Raw genomic sequence first — 16,037 nt, 5'->3', positions numbered from 1 at the left:
GTAGTACGTTGAATGCGGTCCACCGTTGTAGTACGTTGACTACGGTCCACCGCCGTAGTACGCTGACTGCGGTCCACCGTTGTAGTACGATGACTGCAGCCCACCACTGTAGTACGTTGACTGCGGTCCACCGCTGTAGTACGATGACTCCAGCCCACCACTGTAGTACGTTGACTGCGTCCACCGCTGTAGTGCGTTGAATGCGGTCCACCGTTGCGACGCATTATAATATCCTTCTTACCCATAGCGTTCCCACGCAGCCTTAAAACCATTTACGTATGTTGTTTCTTATGGTGGGCGTCCTTAAGACCGACTTTGCTGTGTCCTAACCATTCAATTGGTGTCAACGAAATTGATCAATACTATGGTAATTTGATCAATAGTACGGTAGTTGTATATTTATTAATGAATAATGTTATTGTAAGGACACTGGTGGCATCATAATTTACATAATATCTACATTACCAGCGGGCCACTGCACAATACTGGTTATATTCTCTACTTTGGAACACTATAAATTCCTAAGTATATGGAAGGGTTGGGAATCCATTCATGTGATACGGTCGGTCATAACGATTCATTCCGTCGTTTTCCAGAAACAGGAAGCTTGTTACAACGTTGGTAGGAACGAGGCTGGAAAGGACCAGCAAACCCACTTCAGTGCTGAGCCCTTAGGATACGAGGGAGAGCACGACTTTACCAGGTAAATATGGAACGTTCTGCGGCAGCCATCTTCCTTGCTACTGCCGACAGCCCAGGAGGATCACGTTAACAAAGAAGGTATCTGCACCTCCCATACACTCCTGCTGGCCCGAAATACGTAAAGTCATCAGCCAAGGCGCCTGAACAGGTCTTACTGAAAGAGGAGCCAGGATGGCAAGTCTCCTAGCTATTCTTGTTGGCCGGGGATCATGCAAGACTTCTGCTGAAGGAGACGAAAGACCATTCTTTGTGAGGTAAATGTGACCACGTCAGACTTTACCTAACAGTCAACCCAGACCGTTCATCTGACTCAACTTTCCTCAAGTTATACAAAACTTACAATTAACCAGTTGAGTTACATTGCTGGTTCTCCCATAAACTAAAAAAAAAAAAAAATAGTACGGGGTTAAACTAATATATATCACTCGAATCCTTAAATATTCTCACCCAAAGCTGCGTCTCCTACTCTAATCAGAGTGATAGTGTTTATGAGATGCCAAAAACTTTTCAAAAAAAAAATTAACATAAGGGATCCATTACACATATAGAGCGAACAGATAAATCTTTAAGAAAACCTTTTTATTTTATGATCAATCTGGACGTCAGTGGTAAGCAACCTAAGCTCAGCTTCCTTAAGCTAAATATATGGAATACACTACTGACAACACTGTACTAAAAGCTACGAAATATACTACTGGCAACACTACACTAAAAGCCATGTAATACACTACTGGCAACACTACACCAGAACCCATGTAACACACTACTGGCAACACTACACTAGAACCCATGTAATACACTAATGGCACACTGCACTAGAACCCATGTAATACACTACAGGCAACACTACACTAGAACCCATGTAATACACTACAGGCAACACTACACTAGAACCCATGTAATACACTACTGGCAACACTATTCAAACACCCTCGTTTACATTACTGGAAAACAATAATGATCTTCCTGTGTTTGGTTACCCTTGAAGTATCATACTCACCCTCACTTGTGCTTCCTTAAGGTTGAGCCAGAGGGAGATCTCTTCGCGGGTGCTCAGGTCCGGGTACCTGGAGTGTGGATAAGGACATAAAATCACAACTAATTATGGTACCAAATTAACACAATTTCAGAAAAAGTGAAAAAATCTTCCATATTAACGAGCCTGCCAGGACAAACGAAAAGAAGAGGTATGCTAAACATATAACATTGATTGTATTCAGGGAAGATATAACAGGCATGTAGCGCCGGGAACAGACGAAGAAACTAGTCTTATTCTCTCATATCTACTACCTGGCGGTCATGTGTAATACACCACAGCCACATCCCCCTCTCCACAACCAGGCCCCACTGATTGCTTTACATGCCCTTGTTGAGTGCAATGACTACAAGTCGCCCCCCATATAACATATGACTCCAGTTTACGATATGCTCTGCATGTCTTACACCTTCCGGCAGGTCTAGCCCCAAGCAATCATAACTCTTTTAACTCCATCCTTCCACCTCCTTTTCAGTCTCCTGCTTTTTTCTGTCCCCTCCATTTCTGTAACCTCTGTGTCAAACTTTTCCTCACTCATTCTCTCCATATGTCCAAACCATCTTATCACACCCTCTCCCTCTACCCTACTCTTGTTGATCTTACCGCACTGATCTCTCACCCTACCATTCCTTACTTGTTACCCCCTCCCTCCACCTGTTGCAGGTGAGGCATCACCACCTTAACCTCCACCTGACGCAGGTGAAAAATACAGTATAGCCACCTAATCTCACCTGTTCCTGGCAAAGTTGGCCTCCAGTTCCTGCAGTTGTTGTGAGGTGAAGTGCGTCCGCTGCCGGCGTTGTCGTTTCTTCTTGTTCTTGTCGTCGTCAGACTCCGTCGAGCACGACTGTGATGGCTTCTCGCCTATGTCTGTAAACCGGACAACGCCACATTATTCACAGGGTATCCCTCAATTCTCACATGATATACTCCTAAATATCGTAAAGATTCTCTACTATCCCTCGGGATACAGTATGTATATACTCTTTCCATAAGATATATTCCTACATTTATGAAGTATACTCTTAAACTCACAGGGCATACTATTCTCTCGAAATGTACTCCTATTCTCACAAGTTATGTACTTATATTCAAATACTTAAAAAAATTCCCATATAAAGTTATCCAATTTATATAAACCAAGATTTTGATTCATATCTCTACTATCTTTGATAAGGGACAATTTAACAATATTTCTATCCAATACAGAGTTATGGCATTTGATAGCTTTAACACTCTCCAGTTAATTAAGGTCACTTACGTAAAAAAAAAAAAAAACTGTCAACATATTTCCCAGAACATAGGTTCACCTGAGTCTGTAACCTGAGGGAGGTGAGGTCATCGAGGGTAACCTGAGGTTGTACAATACACCTGAATATTTACATTTATCAGACACCCAGAAGCCTGGAAAACACATCACTGTACAAGAACGATCACTTACAACTGTTAAGGACTCTACGCTCATGTAGTATGCTCAGGGCAGTATGTTTTGGGCAGCATGCTCTGGGCAGTATGTTTTGGACAGTATGTTTTGGGCAGTATGCTCAGGGCAGTATGTTTTGGGCAGCATGCTCTGGGCAGTATGTTTTGGGCAGTATGCTCAGGGCAGTATGTTTTGGGCAGCATGCTCTGGGCAGTATGTTTTGGACAGTATGTTTTGGGCAGTATGCTCAGGGCAGTATGTTTTGGGCAGTATGCTCAGGGCAGTATATTCAGGGCAGTATGTTCTGGGCAGTATGTTCTGGGCAGTATGTTCAGGGCAGTATGTTCTGGGCAGTATGGGATGAAAAAAAATGCATGTGTCACATAAGGTAATGCACAAAGATGAAAAAATAAGATAAAGAGCAAAACATCTTGTAAAAGAAGCAAACAAAAGTCCTTCACCGGGCTGAGAGACATCACCCAGGGAGAGACATCACCCAGGGAGAGACATCACCCAGGGAGAGACATCACCCAGAGAGAGACATCACCCAGGGAGAGACATCACTCAGGGAGAGACATCACCCAGGGAGAGACATCACCCAGGGAGAGACATCACCCAGAGAGAGACATCACCCAGGGAGAGACATCACTCAGGGAGAGACATCACCCAAGGAGAGACATCACCCAGGGAGAGACAAGTTGCAAGCCATGAGGCAAGGTCGTGGGTAGAGTGAGAACAGAGCAACACCAGACCGGGTCATCAGCGTTGTGGACAACGTACTCTTGAGTGTGTTCAGCAACATTTCCACCTCCATCACTCCCGGTGTCGGCCCTGGGACCTTCCTCGTGGGAGCCAGCATCTGCTCTGACACTGACATGTGTCCCTTAATGATAATGGCACCATTCACTCGAGCCTCTGGTGTCTCCTGACGTGTCCTGGTACAGATCACCGGGTAGCTGTAAGGAAGGCCGTGCGTGCTGGTATGGGTCCTGGGGACGGGAGCGTGTCCTGGTACGAGTCCTTGCACGGTGCTGTCCAACAGGTCACCAATATTTGAGGTGGCACTGGCTGTTGTCCCGGCTGTGGTGCCCACCTTGACTGAGGTAAAGATCACCTTCCAAAATTCATCATCGTTCTGAGACCCCGATCTGTTCTTCAGATTATTTGATTATTATTTCTTTATCTTATACTTCTTTTCATACTAGACTCTACCTCTCACGGTGCAAAATATCATTCATAATATCTGGCATTTAGATACGGTGTTGAACGATGTATATTATGATTACATGTGAATGAAACTGTCACTTGCCATTACCCTTCAACTGATGTAAAGCATTATTGGGAAGTGAGAAACGATCACCATCTCTATTAGTATCATTAAAACACTCTCCTTCCAGTTAACACTCACCTAACTCTGTCTGTTAATATACATCAGGCCACGGTTCTCTAAATCTTTACTCTGGTGACATAAACAAATACTTCGTCACAACACATTATACTTTACATCCACAGTAGGAATTAACAACCACAGACTCAGCCAACACAAAATATACTACAGTTTTCTTAAGTCTGGTTAACAAATTATGAACACTACCGTTTCCCGGTGTGATAAACACTACCTACCCTCTAACGTTCACTGACAGTTCCGTGTTGCACAATCCTCTCCATTCTACCTGGCAAACTACTAACTATAAAAACCCACATATGTACAACACAATGCACCCGTGGGAGCCACTCAAACCTTACAACAACACCCCTGATCTCTAGATGAGTGCTCTTACCACACTCGTCATAAGATCTCACAACACAATCATAACTTTACATCTCTGCCGGACACACACTCCATAACTCTCACATCTTAGTGCTAAACCTGTCAACCTCTCCATAGTCTTGTGTCTCCACTCGTCTTCCATACTGTTCCAGCTGGTCGTATGTCTCCAGTGTATTCATCATAATCTTCCATTCGTTTCCCTGCGTCCTTCCTCCTTCTCCTTCCTCCTGCCTGCCACATCCTCCTCGTCTACCCTCGCAGCAGGTTATCACAACGGGCAGGAGCAGGTCTGGTCCTGGTGTATGACACCCCGACCTGGCGCCGCATTACAATAATCCCCTATAAATCGCTCTATTGCAATGAGGATTACTAGCCAGCTGCCAGGATCTGCTTGAGTGGAGGCAGTACACAAGCAGCGAGTTCTAGCACGCCGGCAGACTGTGTCGGCGGCCTCCCCGTGCTCCAAGATGGTGAGGCTTGACGTCTCGCTCTCGTGCTTCAAGATGGCAGTGTAGAATTGTCGCAAGATGGCCGAGATTATGTGTCCTGATGTCTCTACTTGTGAAGTAAGATATCTGGCAGGCTATAGTTACTGTGCCCAGGTATCGTAAGTAAGCTACCGACAAATGTTAAAAGACGACGCACCTCACGACCCGGAGCTGGTCCCCAGGATGACAGCAGACATGGTGGTGCAGGTGGCATTCCTGCATCAAGATGGCGGAGGAAAGTTTGTACACACGGGAATTGTGTTTCTGTTTAAAGGAGACGAAGTGAGCGAGTTGTTGGCGTGACATTACTCAAAATGGCGAGCAAAGAGATACAGCCTTTATAAATGGAATCTGACTTCCTAAGACAGAAACATGAAGAATCGTAGAGAAAGATATGAGCAAAAATGTGTAGAAATATCTCACGAGAGAGAGAGAGAGAGAGAGAGAGAGAGAGAGAGAGAGAGAGAGAGAGAGAGAGAGAGAGAGAGAATTAAGAATGGCACAAGACAAGGTTGACAGCCACAGATGAAGTCACTCCAACTGTGAGTCCAGGACGCCATGACTAGATCCAGAGGTATTACTATAGCGACTTGGCTTCGAGCCGAGAGCCTGGATATGATTATTAATGGCATGGATTAAGAAATGGGATTTATGAATGAGTTTACTACGATACAACACGTGCGTAAGAGGCCTTCATAGTTGTAGGAATTTCTGGACCCAAGTGGCAGGAGGAATTTGTTGGAGTGACAGGAGGACGCGGGCAGAGAGGCAGATGGTCGGGCTTGGCAGTGAGGAGAGTCATGATCTGACCTCAAGTCAGCAGTAATGTGGAGGAAGGTTTATGACTTTTCCTTTACAATGTAATCATATTGTTCAGTAACGTCCATAATGAACAAAGGTGACAGCAGGCTGCTGTTGTCCGACACAATATGGGTGAGGAATGACTGTTGGAACTGAGGAGCCAGACTGAGGATGTTGTGTTAGACTAGAGACACGGGAGAACTGTAGACCGAAGGAGCAAGCAGGAAGTTATAGGTGTGAAGAGGAAAATATAAGGCCAATTCTCAAACAATGACAAAGAAATGAAATACAAAAACGACCCTCCAATATAACGAGAACATTAACACGCAGGCACACGTCATCATCTGACTAACAAGAAACTGACGTGCATGCTGGGATCCAGTGTTCCGGCTTGTCTACAGATGACGGACGGATGGGAACACCTTATCATGATCTAACTATCCAACAGCATACTACAGGTATAAACAAGGGCAGGTATACACTACCACAATGAGTATCCATAATGGTGTAGGACAAGTTCCCCCAAGTTATGTGGTGAAGGCAGATGCTCTGCTGTGACCAGGAGTACATTATTGCAGACATCTGAGGGCGTAACTCAGGTCACATCCCATGACATATCTCAGGTCATATTCCATGACATATCTCAGGTCATATTCCATGGCATATCTAAGGTCACATTCTGCATATATCATGCTAAATTATAGACTAAATTATTTGGTATATCAGCAGTCTAGCCACGATATATCAGCGGGTTAATGAGAAACCATTATCATTCGACCTAATCAGTGAGGACAGATCTGCTATCTCCTCGACCCCTCACTTGCGCATCTGTCTCTCTTCTCCCCTCACCACAGTCAACCCCGCTCCCTTCCACCAGTCTCTCTCACCCCTGAACCAAACCCAACACTGTCTCCACTCACCCCAGACTGACTATACACTTATCACTTTTCATCTTCAGTCCATCCAGTCACCTCTCGTCACCAGGCAAGCACTTCACTCCAACCTATATTATTAAGATCGTTATGAGATAACCCAAGACTCATGAGGGGAAGACCCTAAACTGTCTGTCATGAGGGGAAGACCCAAGACTGTCTGTCATGAGGGGAAGACCCAAGACTGTCTGTCATGAGGGGGAGACTCAAGACTGTCTGAGGGGGAGACTCAAGACTGTCTGTCATGAGGGGGAGACTCAAGACTGTCAAGAGAGGGAGACAAGGCTTTCATGAGGAGAAAACCCAAGGTGTCATGAGGGGAAGACCTAACGTTATTATGAGGTGGTGTTTAGTGAGGGAAATGGTCACTAGTTTTTGTGTGCAATTACTTACTTGTACAGTATGATGGGAAGTGTTAATTACCTATTTGTATTCAATGTTGGGAAATGTTAATTAGTTGTCTGTACTACATCTCTGAACTTTCTCTACTTTTCTACACTTCAAGCTTCTGTGCAATGTCCAGATTTCATTATTCATTTGATTCCATTCATCCACTAATCGTATGTTACAAAAGTAATTTGTTACATGTGTCGTAAAGTTATGTTGGGGAGGCTGATATATAATGGGAGAGGAAGTGAGACATGGTGGGGGACGGATGAAACATAAGGCAAGGGTAAAACAAGGTGGGAAGGAGTGAGGCATGGTGGGGTGAAGAGACATGAAGGGGATGGGGGTAACATGATGGTGAGAGGGTGAGATGTGGTTTGAGAAGGTGAGAAACAGCGGGAAGGGGGATGGGTGAGACACAGTGGGGAAGGGGAGGGGTGAGACAGTGCGGAAGGGGAGGGATGAGACAGAGTGGGGAAGGGGAGGGGTGGGACACAGTGGGGAAGGGGAGGGGTGAGACACAGTGGGGAAGGGGAGGGGTGAGACATGTGCCTCAGTAACCAGACAGAAGCAAGGTAATCCCTGGCAATCAATACCCAGCACAACTGTTACTGTTACTGCTGCTGCTGCTGTTCCTGTTACTTCTGTTAATGATGTTGCTGTTCCTGTTATTCCTGTTAATGATGCTGTTGTTCCTGTTACTTCTGTTACTGTTGCTGCTATTGTTCCTGTTACTTCTGTTAATGGTGCTACTGCTGTTCCTTTTACTTCTGCTATTGTTCATGTTACTTCTGCTGATGTTGCTACTGTTGTCCCTGTTATATCTGTTAATAATGTTGCTGCTGCTTCTGTTATCTCTACTAATGGAATACCTGTTACCGTTATTTTGCTATTGGTTTTGCTACTGTTTCTGTTACTTCTTAATGGTGCTACTTATGTTCCTAACACTTCTAGTTCTGATGCTGCTGTTGTTCCTGGTACTTCTACTCCTGGTGCTAATGCTATTTCTGTTACTTCTGTTACTGCTGCTGCTGCTGTTGTCCTCGTTACTTGCTGCAGGTGACATAGGTACGGCTGTTATAAGTGTTACTGCTACGTCAACCTGCACTAATATTGTTATTATCGTTTCATCAGCACTACTGATACTATCATCTGTACTGCTGCTGTGCTGTGTCATCTGTACTGCTGCATAACTTACATCGTTATCGTATCAAACTGTCTCACTGTTTCTTTAGCTCTGATCTGAGGTCCTCTGATTTTCCTTCAGTCGTAGTGTCAGTCACAGTGGTGTTTGCCACAGTGATGTCAGCCACAGTGGTGTTTGCCAAAGTGGTGTTTGCCATAGTGGTGCCAGCCACAGTTGTGTTAGCCAAAGTAGGTGATGAAGGAGCCAACACTGATAGTAACCTACAATAAAGCAGTTAACAATGATAATAACAGTCTGACAGTTCTGCTTCATTACGAGTTAATTCAGCGGACAAGTTAGCATAATCACTCTCTTGAATATCTCAAGTTTAATATCAAAATCAACTTTAAATATAATGCAAGACATAACTTTCAAATGTTTCTACAATAACTCCTTTTTGTAAATGTAATGTGTATCTTGATGATGTACCTCGGACCGTAAGTAAGAAATATGTAAGTGTCCAGCTATATAATCATATACGTATATATTGGGTTAATCTCACGTTTGAAAGGTGGTAGGGAACGGTAGGGCTGAGGTAGCGGGGTGCTGGACCATCCGCAAGACCCGCGCTCATATATCTGCTACCCAAACTTATCCTTGTCGCGACCCACTACTAAGTGGCACACTGCAGACTGTAGCCACTATCAGGATCCTACGACCGTCCAGATTCAACATAATGCACCAATGTGGATGACACCCGTCAGTGTCCAGCCGCTGGCCTTTCTCTGTCTGTCTTATCTAAACCCAAGCTACCGGCCTATGCATGCATCATAAGCCCATCCTATTCTTATCCACTTCATATCTTCACATTTATTCCATCTTCTCGTCATAAATCATATATCATATAATCACGTAAGTCTTCAAAAACCGTAGGTGTAGCTTTAAGGGGTGCGAAAGATCACCGAATCTCGCCTGTCTCTCCTGCCAACACGAAGGAAGGCACAGTACCAGTGCCGGCCCCTATCTAGACTCTTGCCCTTCTATTACATCTGCCTCTTTCTTCTTCATCCAACGACAATCTGAGTCACTGTACACACCCCTGATGATCACCACCTAGATTGTTTTTTTTATATTTTATTTATTATACTTTGTCGCTGTCTCCCGCGTTTGCGAGGTAGCGCAAGGAAACAGACGAAAGAAATGGCCCCCCCCCCATACACATGTATATACATACGTCCACACACGCAAATATACATACCTACACAGCTTTCCATGGTTTACCCCAGACGCTTCACATGCCTTGATTCAATCCACTGACAGCACGTCAACCCCTGTATACCACATCGCTCCAATTCACTCTATTCCTTGCCCTCCTTTCACCCTCCTGCATGTTCAGGCCCCGATCACACAAAATCCTTTTCACTCCATCTTTCCACCTCCAATTTGGTCTCCCTCTTCTCCTCGTTCCCTCCACCTCCGACACATATATCCTCTTGGTCAATCTTTCCTCACTCATTCTCTCCATGTGCCCAAACCATTTCAAAACACCCTCTTCTGCTCTCTCAACCACGCTCTTTTTATTTCCACACATCTCTCTTACCCTTACGTTACTTACTCGATCAAACCACCTCACACCACACATTGTCCTCAAACATCTCATTTCCAGCACATCCATCCTCCTGCGCACAACTCTATCCATAGCCCACGCCTCGCAACCATACAACATTGTTGGAACCACTATTCCTTCAAACATACCCATTTTTGCTTTCCGAGATAATGTTCTCGACTTCCACACATTTTTCAAGGCTCCCAAAATTTTCGCCCCCTCCCCCACCCTATGATCCACTTCCGCTTCCATGGTTCCATCAGCTGACAGATCCACTCCCAGATATCTAAAACACTTCACTTCCTCCAGTTTTTCTCCATTCAAACTCACCTCCCAATTGACTTGACCCTCAACCCTACTGTACCTAATAACCTTGCTCTTATTCACATTTACTCTTAACTTTCTTCTTCCACACACTTTACCAAACTCCGTCACCAGCTTCTGCAGTTTCTCACATGAATCCGCCACCAGCGCTGTATCATCAGCGAACAACAACTAGATTGTATCTTTACTAATATTGTTTGTCACGTAACTTGTAATATTCTTTGTCATGTTGGTTATCATATTGTTTGTCATGTAGGTTGTAATACTGTTTGTCATGTAGGTTGTAATATCTTATTTTACTTAGAGATCCAAATGTCTAAACATATTTCCATTAATTTCTTTCATATCCTCAGGTATAACCTTCCTTCATGCTAGAGTGTGGTGAAGTCTGTGTTTGTTGCAAGAAACACGTCTGTGTCATGGTTTGATGACATTATGTGTCCATACCTTAACGTCGCACACATCAAGCCTGGTCTCCAGACTACCACAGTATTTCTGCTACGCTAGCCAGCTATTCTCTCTACAAACTTTACTATTATACGACAATTTAAATTCCTGCCACGAGGCCAAGCACGTCCTCAAGCTCAGGTTCTTGACTTACGAGACCAATGGTTGAAATCTTTCCATGTCGACAGTATCTTGGTGTACGGGACGGACGGGTGAGGTCCTCACATCATCCATTCTCAAAGATCTGGTACAAATTGTCAACCTCCCTGATAATATTCTAGACAGGCATTAGCTCTCTCTCTCTCTCTCTCTCTCTCTCTCTCTCTCTCTCTCTCTCTCTCTCTCTATGATAAATGTTGCACATGTAATACAACGCGCTCCAGCTACACAATTTATCAACCAATAACTTTTATCTAACTAACAACATTCTCGTTAAAGTTTCTATAATTACAACACCTTCTTTTCCGACTGTCTCCCCCAAACTCCAGTTATGGTACTTTACCACCCGTGGCTGCACTAACGTACGATGACTGTGTTTTAGGCGAGCGTATAAACAAGATTTTGTTGAGATGTGGGCCTATAATCCCTCTGCCTCCATGATTATCTCTTCTTACAATCGGTTTCAAAACTATACCTTTTCTGAGGTCATTTGAGCAAGAAACCTGATGTATCAGACATGGAATAACTCTCCTTCCACTCTCATACAGCTTTCATCGCGCTGGTCTTTGGCCAGATGATCTCTTGCAAGTATCGTGCAAGTCATCTTAATTATCCTCATGATAATATAACTGTCCCTCATAATAACTGTCCCTCATAATAAAACAAATGTTTTCTTCATTTCCATCTTGGCTAATTCAACACTTCCGTATTACCTCACGAACGCCTGACGACTCATGCTTTTCCTAAGCTTTCCTGCAGTCCAATGAGCACTTCTTTCTCCGATACAAACAAGGTGTTTGGACCAGTTAGTACCCCTCCTCATGTTTTAATGGCGTGTTCCCGTTTTACATTAGTCCATAAAATTAAAGTTTTCTTTCTTCTGGAAGAAAGTATTGGGTACACCAAAATCCCCCAAAAGGGGGGACCAACCTAACTTTTTCTGGTCCATCTTATTTCTTTGACCTAAACTGTTTTCAGTGTTTGCATTACTCCTCAACTCCCATTTCCGTAAACATGTTGAACGTTCATGTTGTCTGTGATCATCAGCTGGGTTGATGGCAAGACCCGTGTCATGTGGTCATCTTCCTCCTTCAGATACTCGCAGCAATCCTAAGCCGTAGCCTTGCACACCTCGCTAGCTCCTGACAGGGTGTGGCACTGGAGTGTGATCATGTCCCCTCTTGCTGATTTCCTTTCGCACTGCGGTCCTCTGCTCTCTGACTGGTATATTGTTCTCCTCGCTTCACGTGTCAACACTGAGTGGTGTTTCTCATGGTTCAGTATAATGATCATGTTCCACGAACGTTCCCGACCGATGAACGTTATGTCTCATATGCAGGGTGGGGGTCAGGTCTTTATTCCTCTCCATCAACGTCGTCTCTCAATATTTATCATGAAACTCTTCAAAAATTAATGGTCAAAGTCGGCCTCTGATTCTGATCGGTCACTTGTGTTTCACGCTGGCAGACAACTTCCCCACACACGTTATTTTCCACAGTAATTTTCACGTCTTCACCAGCTTCCTTGTGTCCCTTATAAGGATTTTCTAAGTTTCTGGCGATTTTCCTCATTTTCAGTGGAAACTTATTTTCTCGCAAAATATAACTTTTCCATGAAAATAATAATTTGTTTAAAGCGCCGCATCTTGTCAGTAAACACAAAGAACTGCCATCGCAGGGAGAAGGGTAGAGGGAGGAGGAGGGACAGAGAAAACTTCTTACAGTCCTTCAATCCCTCCTTACCGCTCAGGTCAACTTTGACCTGATTCATCCCCCCTTCTCTCCTGGCGTTCATTCTTCCTGACGAACACTCGACAATCTCCGCGCGGTAGCGTCCATCCGGAGGAGTGTAGTGGGCTTTCTGAAGCAGCTCCTGACGGCGGCAAGGGTCGAGCCCTTGGCTGTCTCACCTCTCACGGTAGGAACTAACCCACAGACTCACCACGTCGTCTATATATCCGTCAGGGGCCCGGCCAAGATTTTCTCCTGGTGGCGTCTTCGAGAGCGGAGATAAGAAGAGGCTCGGCCAGGATCACGGCCGCCTCTTCTGCCGACAATTCGACGAGTTTAAGGTTAAATAAAAGTGGATTTACGCGGGTCTATACTGATGAATAAAAGGTACCATTTCCATATAGACAGGTGGGATTTAATGGGATTTAAAGGTCTTCGCGACATCTTCCCCAGAAGCGCGCAAAATGGGGGATTTATCGTGAAATTTCTGGAAACATTTGATACAAACGATGACGTTCAGAATGGATTAAACGGTTCGATACCTTACCCTGATAATCCCTCCCAAGTACAACACCTCCCCTCCCCAGCTCCCCTGCTTTACCTCACCTTTCACTCCCCCTGCACAACACCTCCCCTCCCCTTATCACCTACCATAACCCTCCCCCCCCCCCCCCGGGCTATCATGCCCCACCCAATCCCCCTCCCCCCGGAACACCACCCTCCTCCCCCGGGTCTGTCTGCCCCTCTCCCTCGTCAGAACACTCCCCTTCCCCATCCCTACATGCTCAACCCTCATCTCCATCATATATCCACCCCCAACCCAACCCCACCGCATCCCTGTCCCATCCCTCAACCACATCCCATCCACCTACGCTCTATCCTCCCAGTTACGTACGTACCATCCCTACTCTCCCAAGACTGATCATCACCCTCCCACCTCACCCCACCACCCCCCACGCTGGGGATCTGGATCCAGCAGGCTGAAAAAAATGAAAGGCTTTGCGGTAAGCCTGCACGAGGAAAATCAGTGAGTGACAAAATGGAGGATGAGTTAGGTTCAGTCCGCCGTGATATCCCACTATTAGGAGGTGACCAGCCTTGGTGCCCCCCACCCCTCAGCACCGCTCCTGCTGCTGGGGGGGGACTTGTGGCTGTGGTTCTGATAATGTGTGTAGTGGTGATGATTGTAGTGATGATGGTTGTAGTGGTATAGTTGTGGCTAGTATTTCTTTGCTGTTTCCCACAGCCGCTGGTATTACTGTTCCTGCTATGCACGGGGATCCTTGCCAGGCCACCATATAGAGTAATCGTCACCCAATCAGCTTAAACTCAAGGCCTGTCCGGATACCCACGCTGCTTGGTTCTCTCTACACCTCTACAGGTATCTATCTACCAGGTCATTCTTACACCAGACACACTAGTTCACTCACTCCTCACTATAAGACAACACAGACCAGACTACCCAACCAACCAGACTCCGTCCATTACCTCTCACTCTACAGTCATCACAGGTAAACGATTTCTATATGGCAAAAAATCCACTTGACTAACTCCCGCAAGTGGAAGGTTCTACAACTGTCCACGACCTACAAGAGTAAGTCTTTAAATTGCTGAGTTGCAGGTGTTGCTGTTACTGCGGCAGGTGTTGCTCCTACGGTTGCAGGTGTTTCTATTAGTGTTACTTTCACTGAAGCAGGTGGTGCTGTAGCTGCTGCAGTGATAACAACACTGGTAGGGGGGGGAGGCAACAACACTGTTGAGGAAGGAGAGCTGACACTCCCAGCAAGTACCCTGTGATGTTGATTGTGTTGGGTTTCTAAGACAGAGTGGAGGATATGGGTATACCTAACATGTTTGTTATTACGGGGCTGAATTTTGGTTTTGAACCTGGACTGAGGGAAGCAAATGATCCATATATAGAGACATAAGGAGATGCTGCGCTTTAGCACTTAATTCTTACAGGGTCACAACTTTCCTACTCTGACATGCTGCACAGGCCCGAAATGAGAAAGGAAACATGATCAGCGAGAGAAAAAAAACGAGTATTAAAGGGAGGAGGAGAGGAAATGTGAGCTGATGTATGTCACGAGGAATCATCAGCATAAATGTGAATACAGTTATAAGTAGGAGAGATCGTGTACTGAGAGACGAATGAGACAAGGTAGGATGACAGAACCCTGAGGAATAAACATATTTGTAAGGAGAGGATGGAGAAGTAGAGTCATCGAGGATTACTGCGATGGACCGGCCAGCGAGGAAACTATGCATCAGAGAGAGAAGCAATCATACCAAAGGAAGAGGTTCAGAAAGCAAAGACTTATTCCACACGCTGTCAAACGCTCAGATGTCGAGGACTACGACAGTTTCACCAGAATCCTGAGAAAGGAGGACCAGGGGTGACATACAGGGAAAATCACCAGCAGACCTTGCGTTCCGGAATCCATACTGGTGATATGAACGAAGGGAATGGCATTCTAAGCGTTTGAGAAAGCGAGTTTAAAAGTATCAGAGACTTTGGAGATAGCAAGAGTAAGAGCAACACGGTGATAGGGTTAGAGCGATCTCCTTCCTTAAGGGATGGGCAGCAACAAGGCGTGCCTTCAAGTGGAGGGGAAAGTCTGGGATGTTGGACGGAGGCGAAATACGTGAGCAAGGCTTGGTGCTAACTCAGAGGCACACTTACTAAGGACTCGAGAAGGTATGCCAACTAAGCCATACGCCCTGAGAGAGAGAGAGAGAGAGAGAGATTTCTTCTGGTGTAAGAGTTATGTGTCTCCAGGAGATCTTGTCGTGTTGTGTGAACCAGTGTGGCGGGTATGATGAGTTGTGTGAGAGTGGTTCTTTCGACGGCGGGCCGGGATCGACACCCAAAATTCAGATGGGCTGAGAGGAAATGCGGCCTGTGTGAGGAATGTATCCATCAAACCTCTTGATGCGGGGGATGAAGGTGGCAGGATAGCAGAGGTTCCTGGGAAGATCCTACCGCTCGTATGACTGTAGTTGATGTCCTCTGGTGTTGGGAAGGAAAGCCTCGGTAACTTACACGTCAAGAGTCAAACAAGGAGGAAGCTATTGAAGACGATGCAGAGATACTCACACAAATAT

The 16,037-nt window shown here is 45.4% G+C and overlaps 1 protein-coding gene across 1 annotated transcript in view; it reads right to left on the bottom strand.

Annotated features, from left to right (window-relative positions):
- The window catches only part of LOC139764383 (pituitary homeobox x-like), a 40,546-nt gene that overhangs the window by 6,377 nt on the left and 18,132 nt on the right, over positions 1 to 16,037 (bottom strand). The window contains exons 2-3 of the mRNA XM_071690948.1: positions 2,470 to 2,608; positions 1,703 to 1,769 (exon numbers count right to left, since the gene is read on the bottom strand). Coding sequence (XP_071547049.1) covers positions 1,703 to 1,769; positions 2,470 to 2,608 — 206 coding nt within the window. The remainder of the gene's footprint in view (positions 1 to 1,702; positions 1,770 to 2,469; positions 2,609 to 16,037) is intronic.

The sequence above is a fragment of the Panulirus ornatus genome, chromosome 49 (assembly GCF_036320965.1).
Source record: "Panulirus ornatus isolate Po-2019 chromosome 49, ASM3632096v1, whole genome shotgun sequence".
NCBI classification, from domain to species: domain Eukaryota; kingdom Metazoa; phylum Arthropoda; class Malacostraca; order Decapoda; family Palinuridae; genus Panulirus; species Panulirus ornatus.
This window is presented reverse-complemented; position numbering and strand designations above follow the sequence as displayed.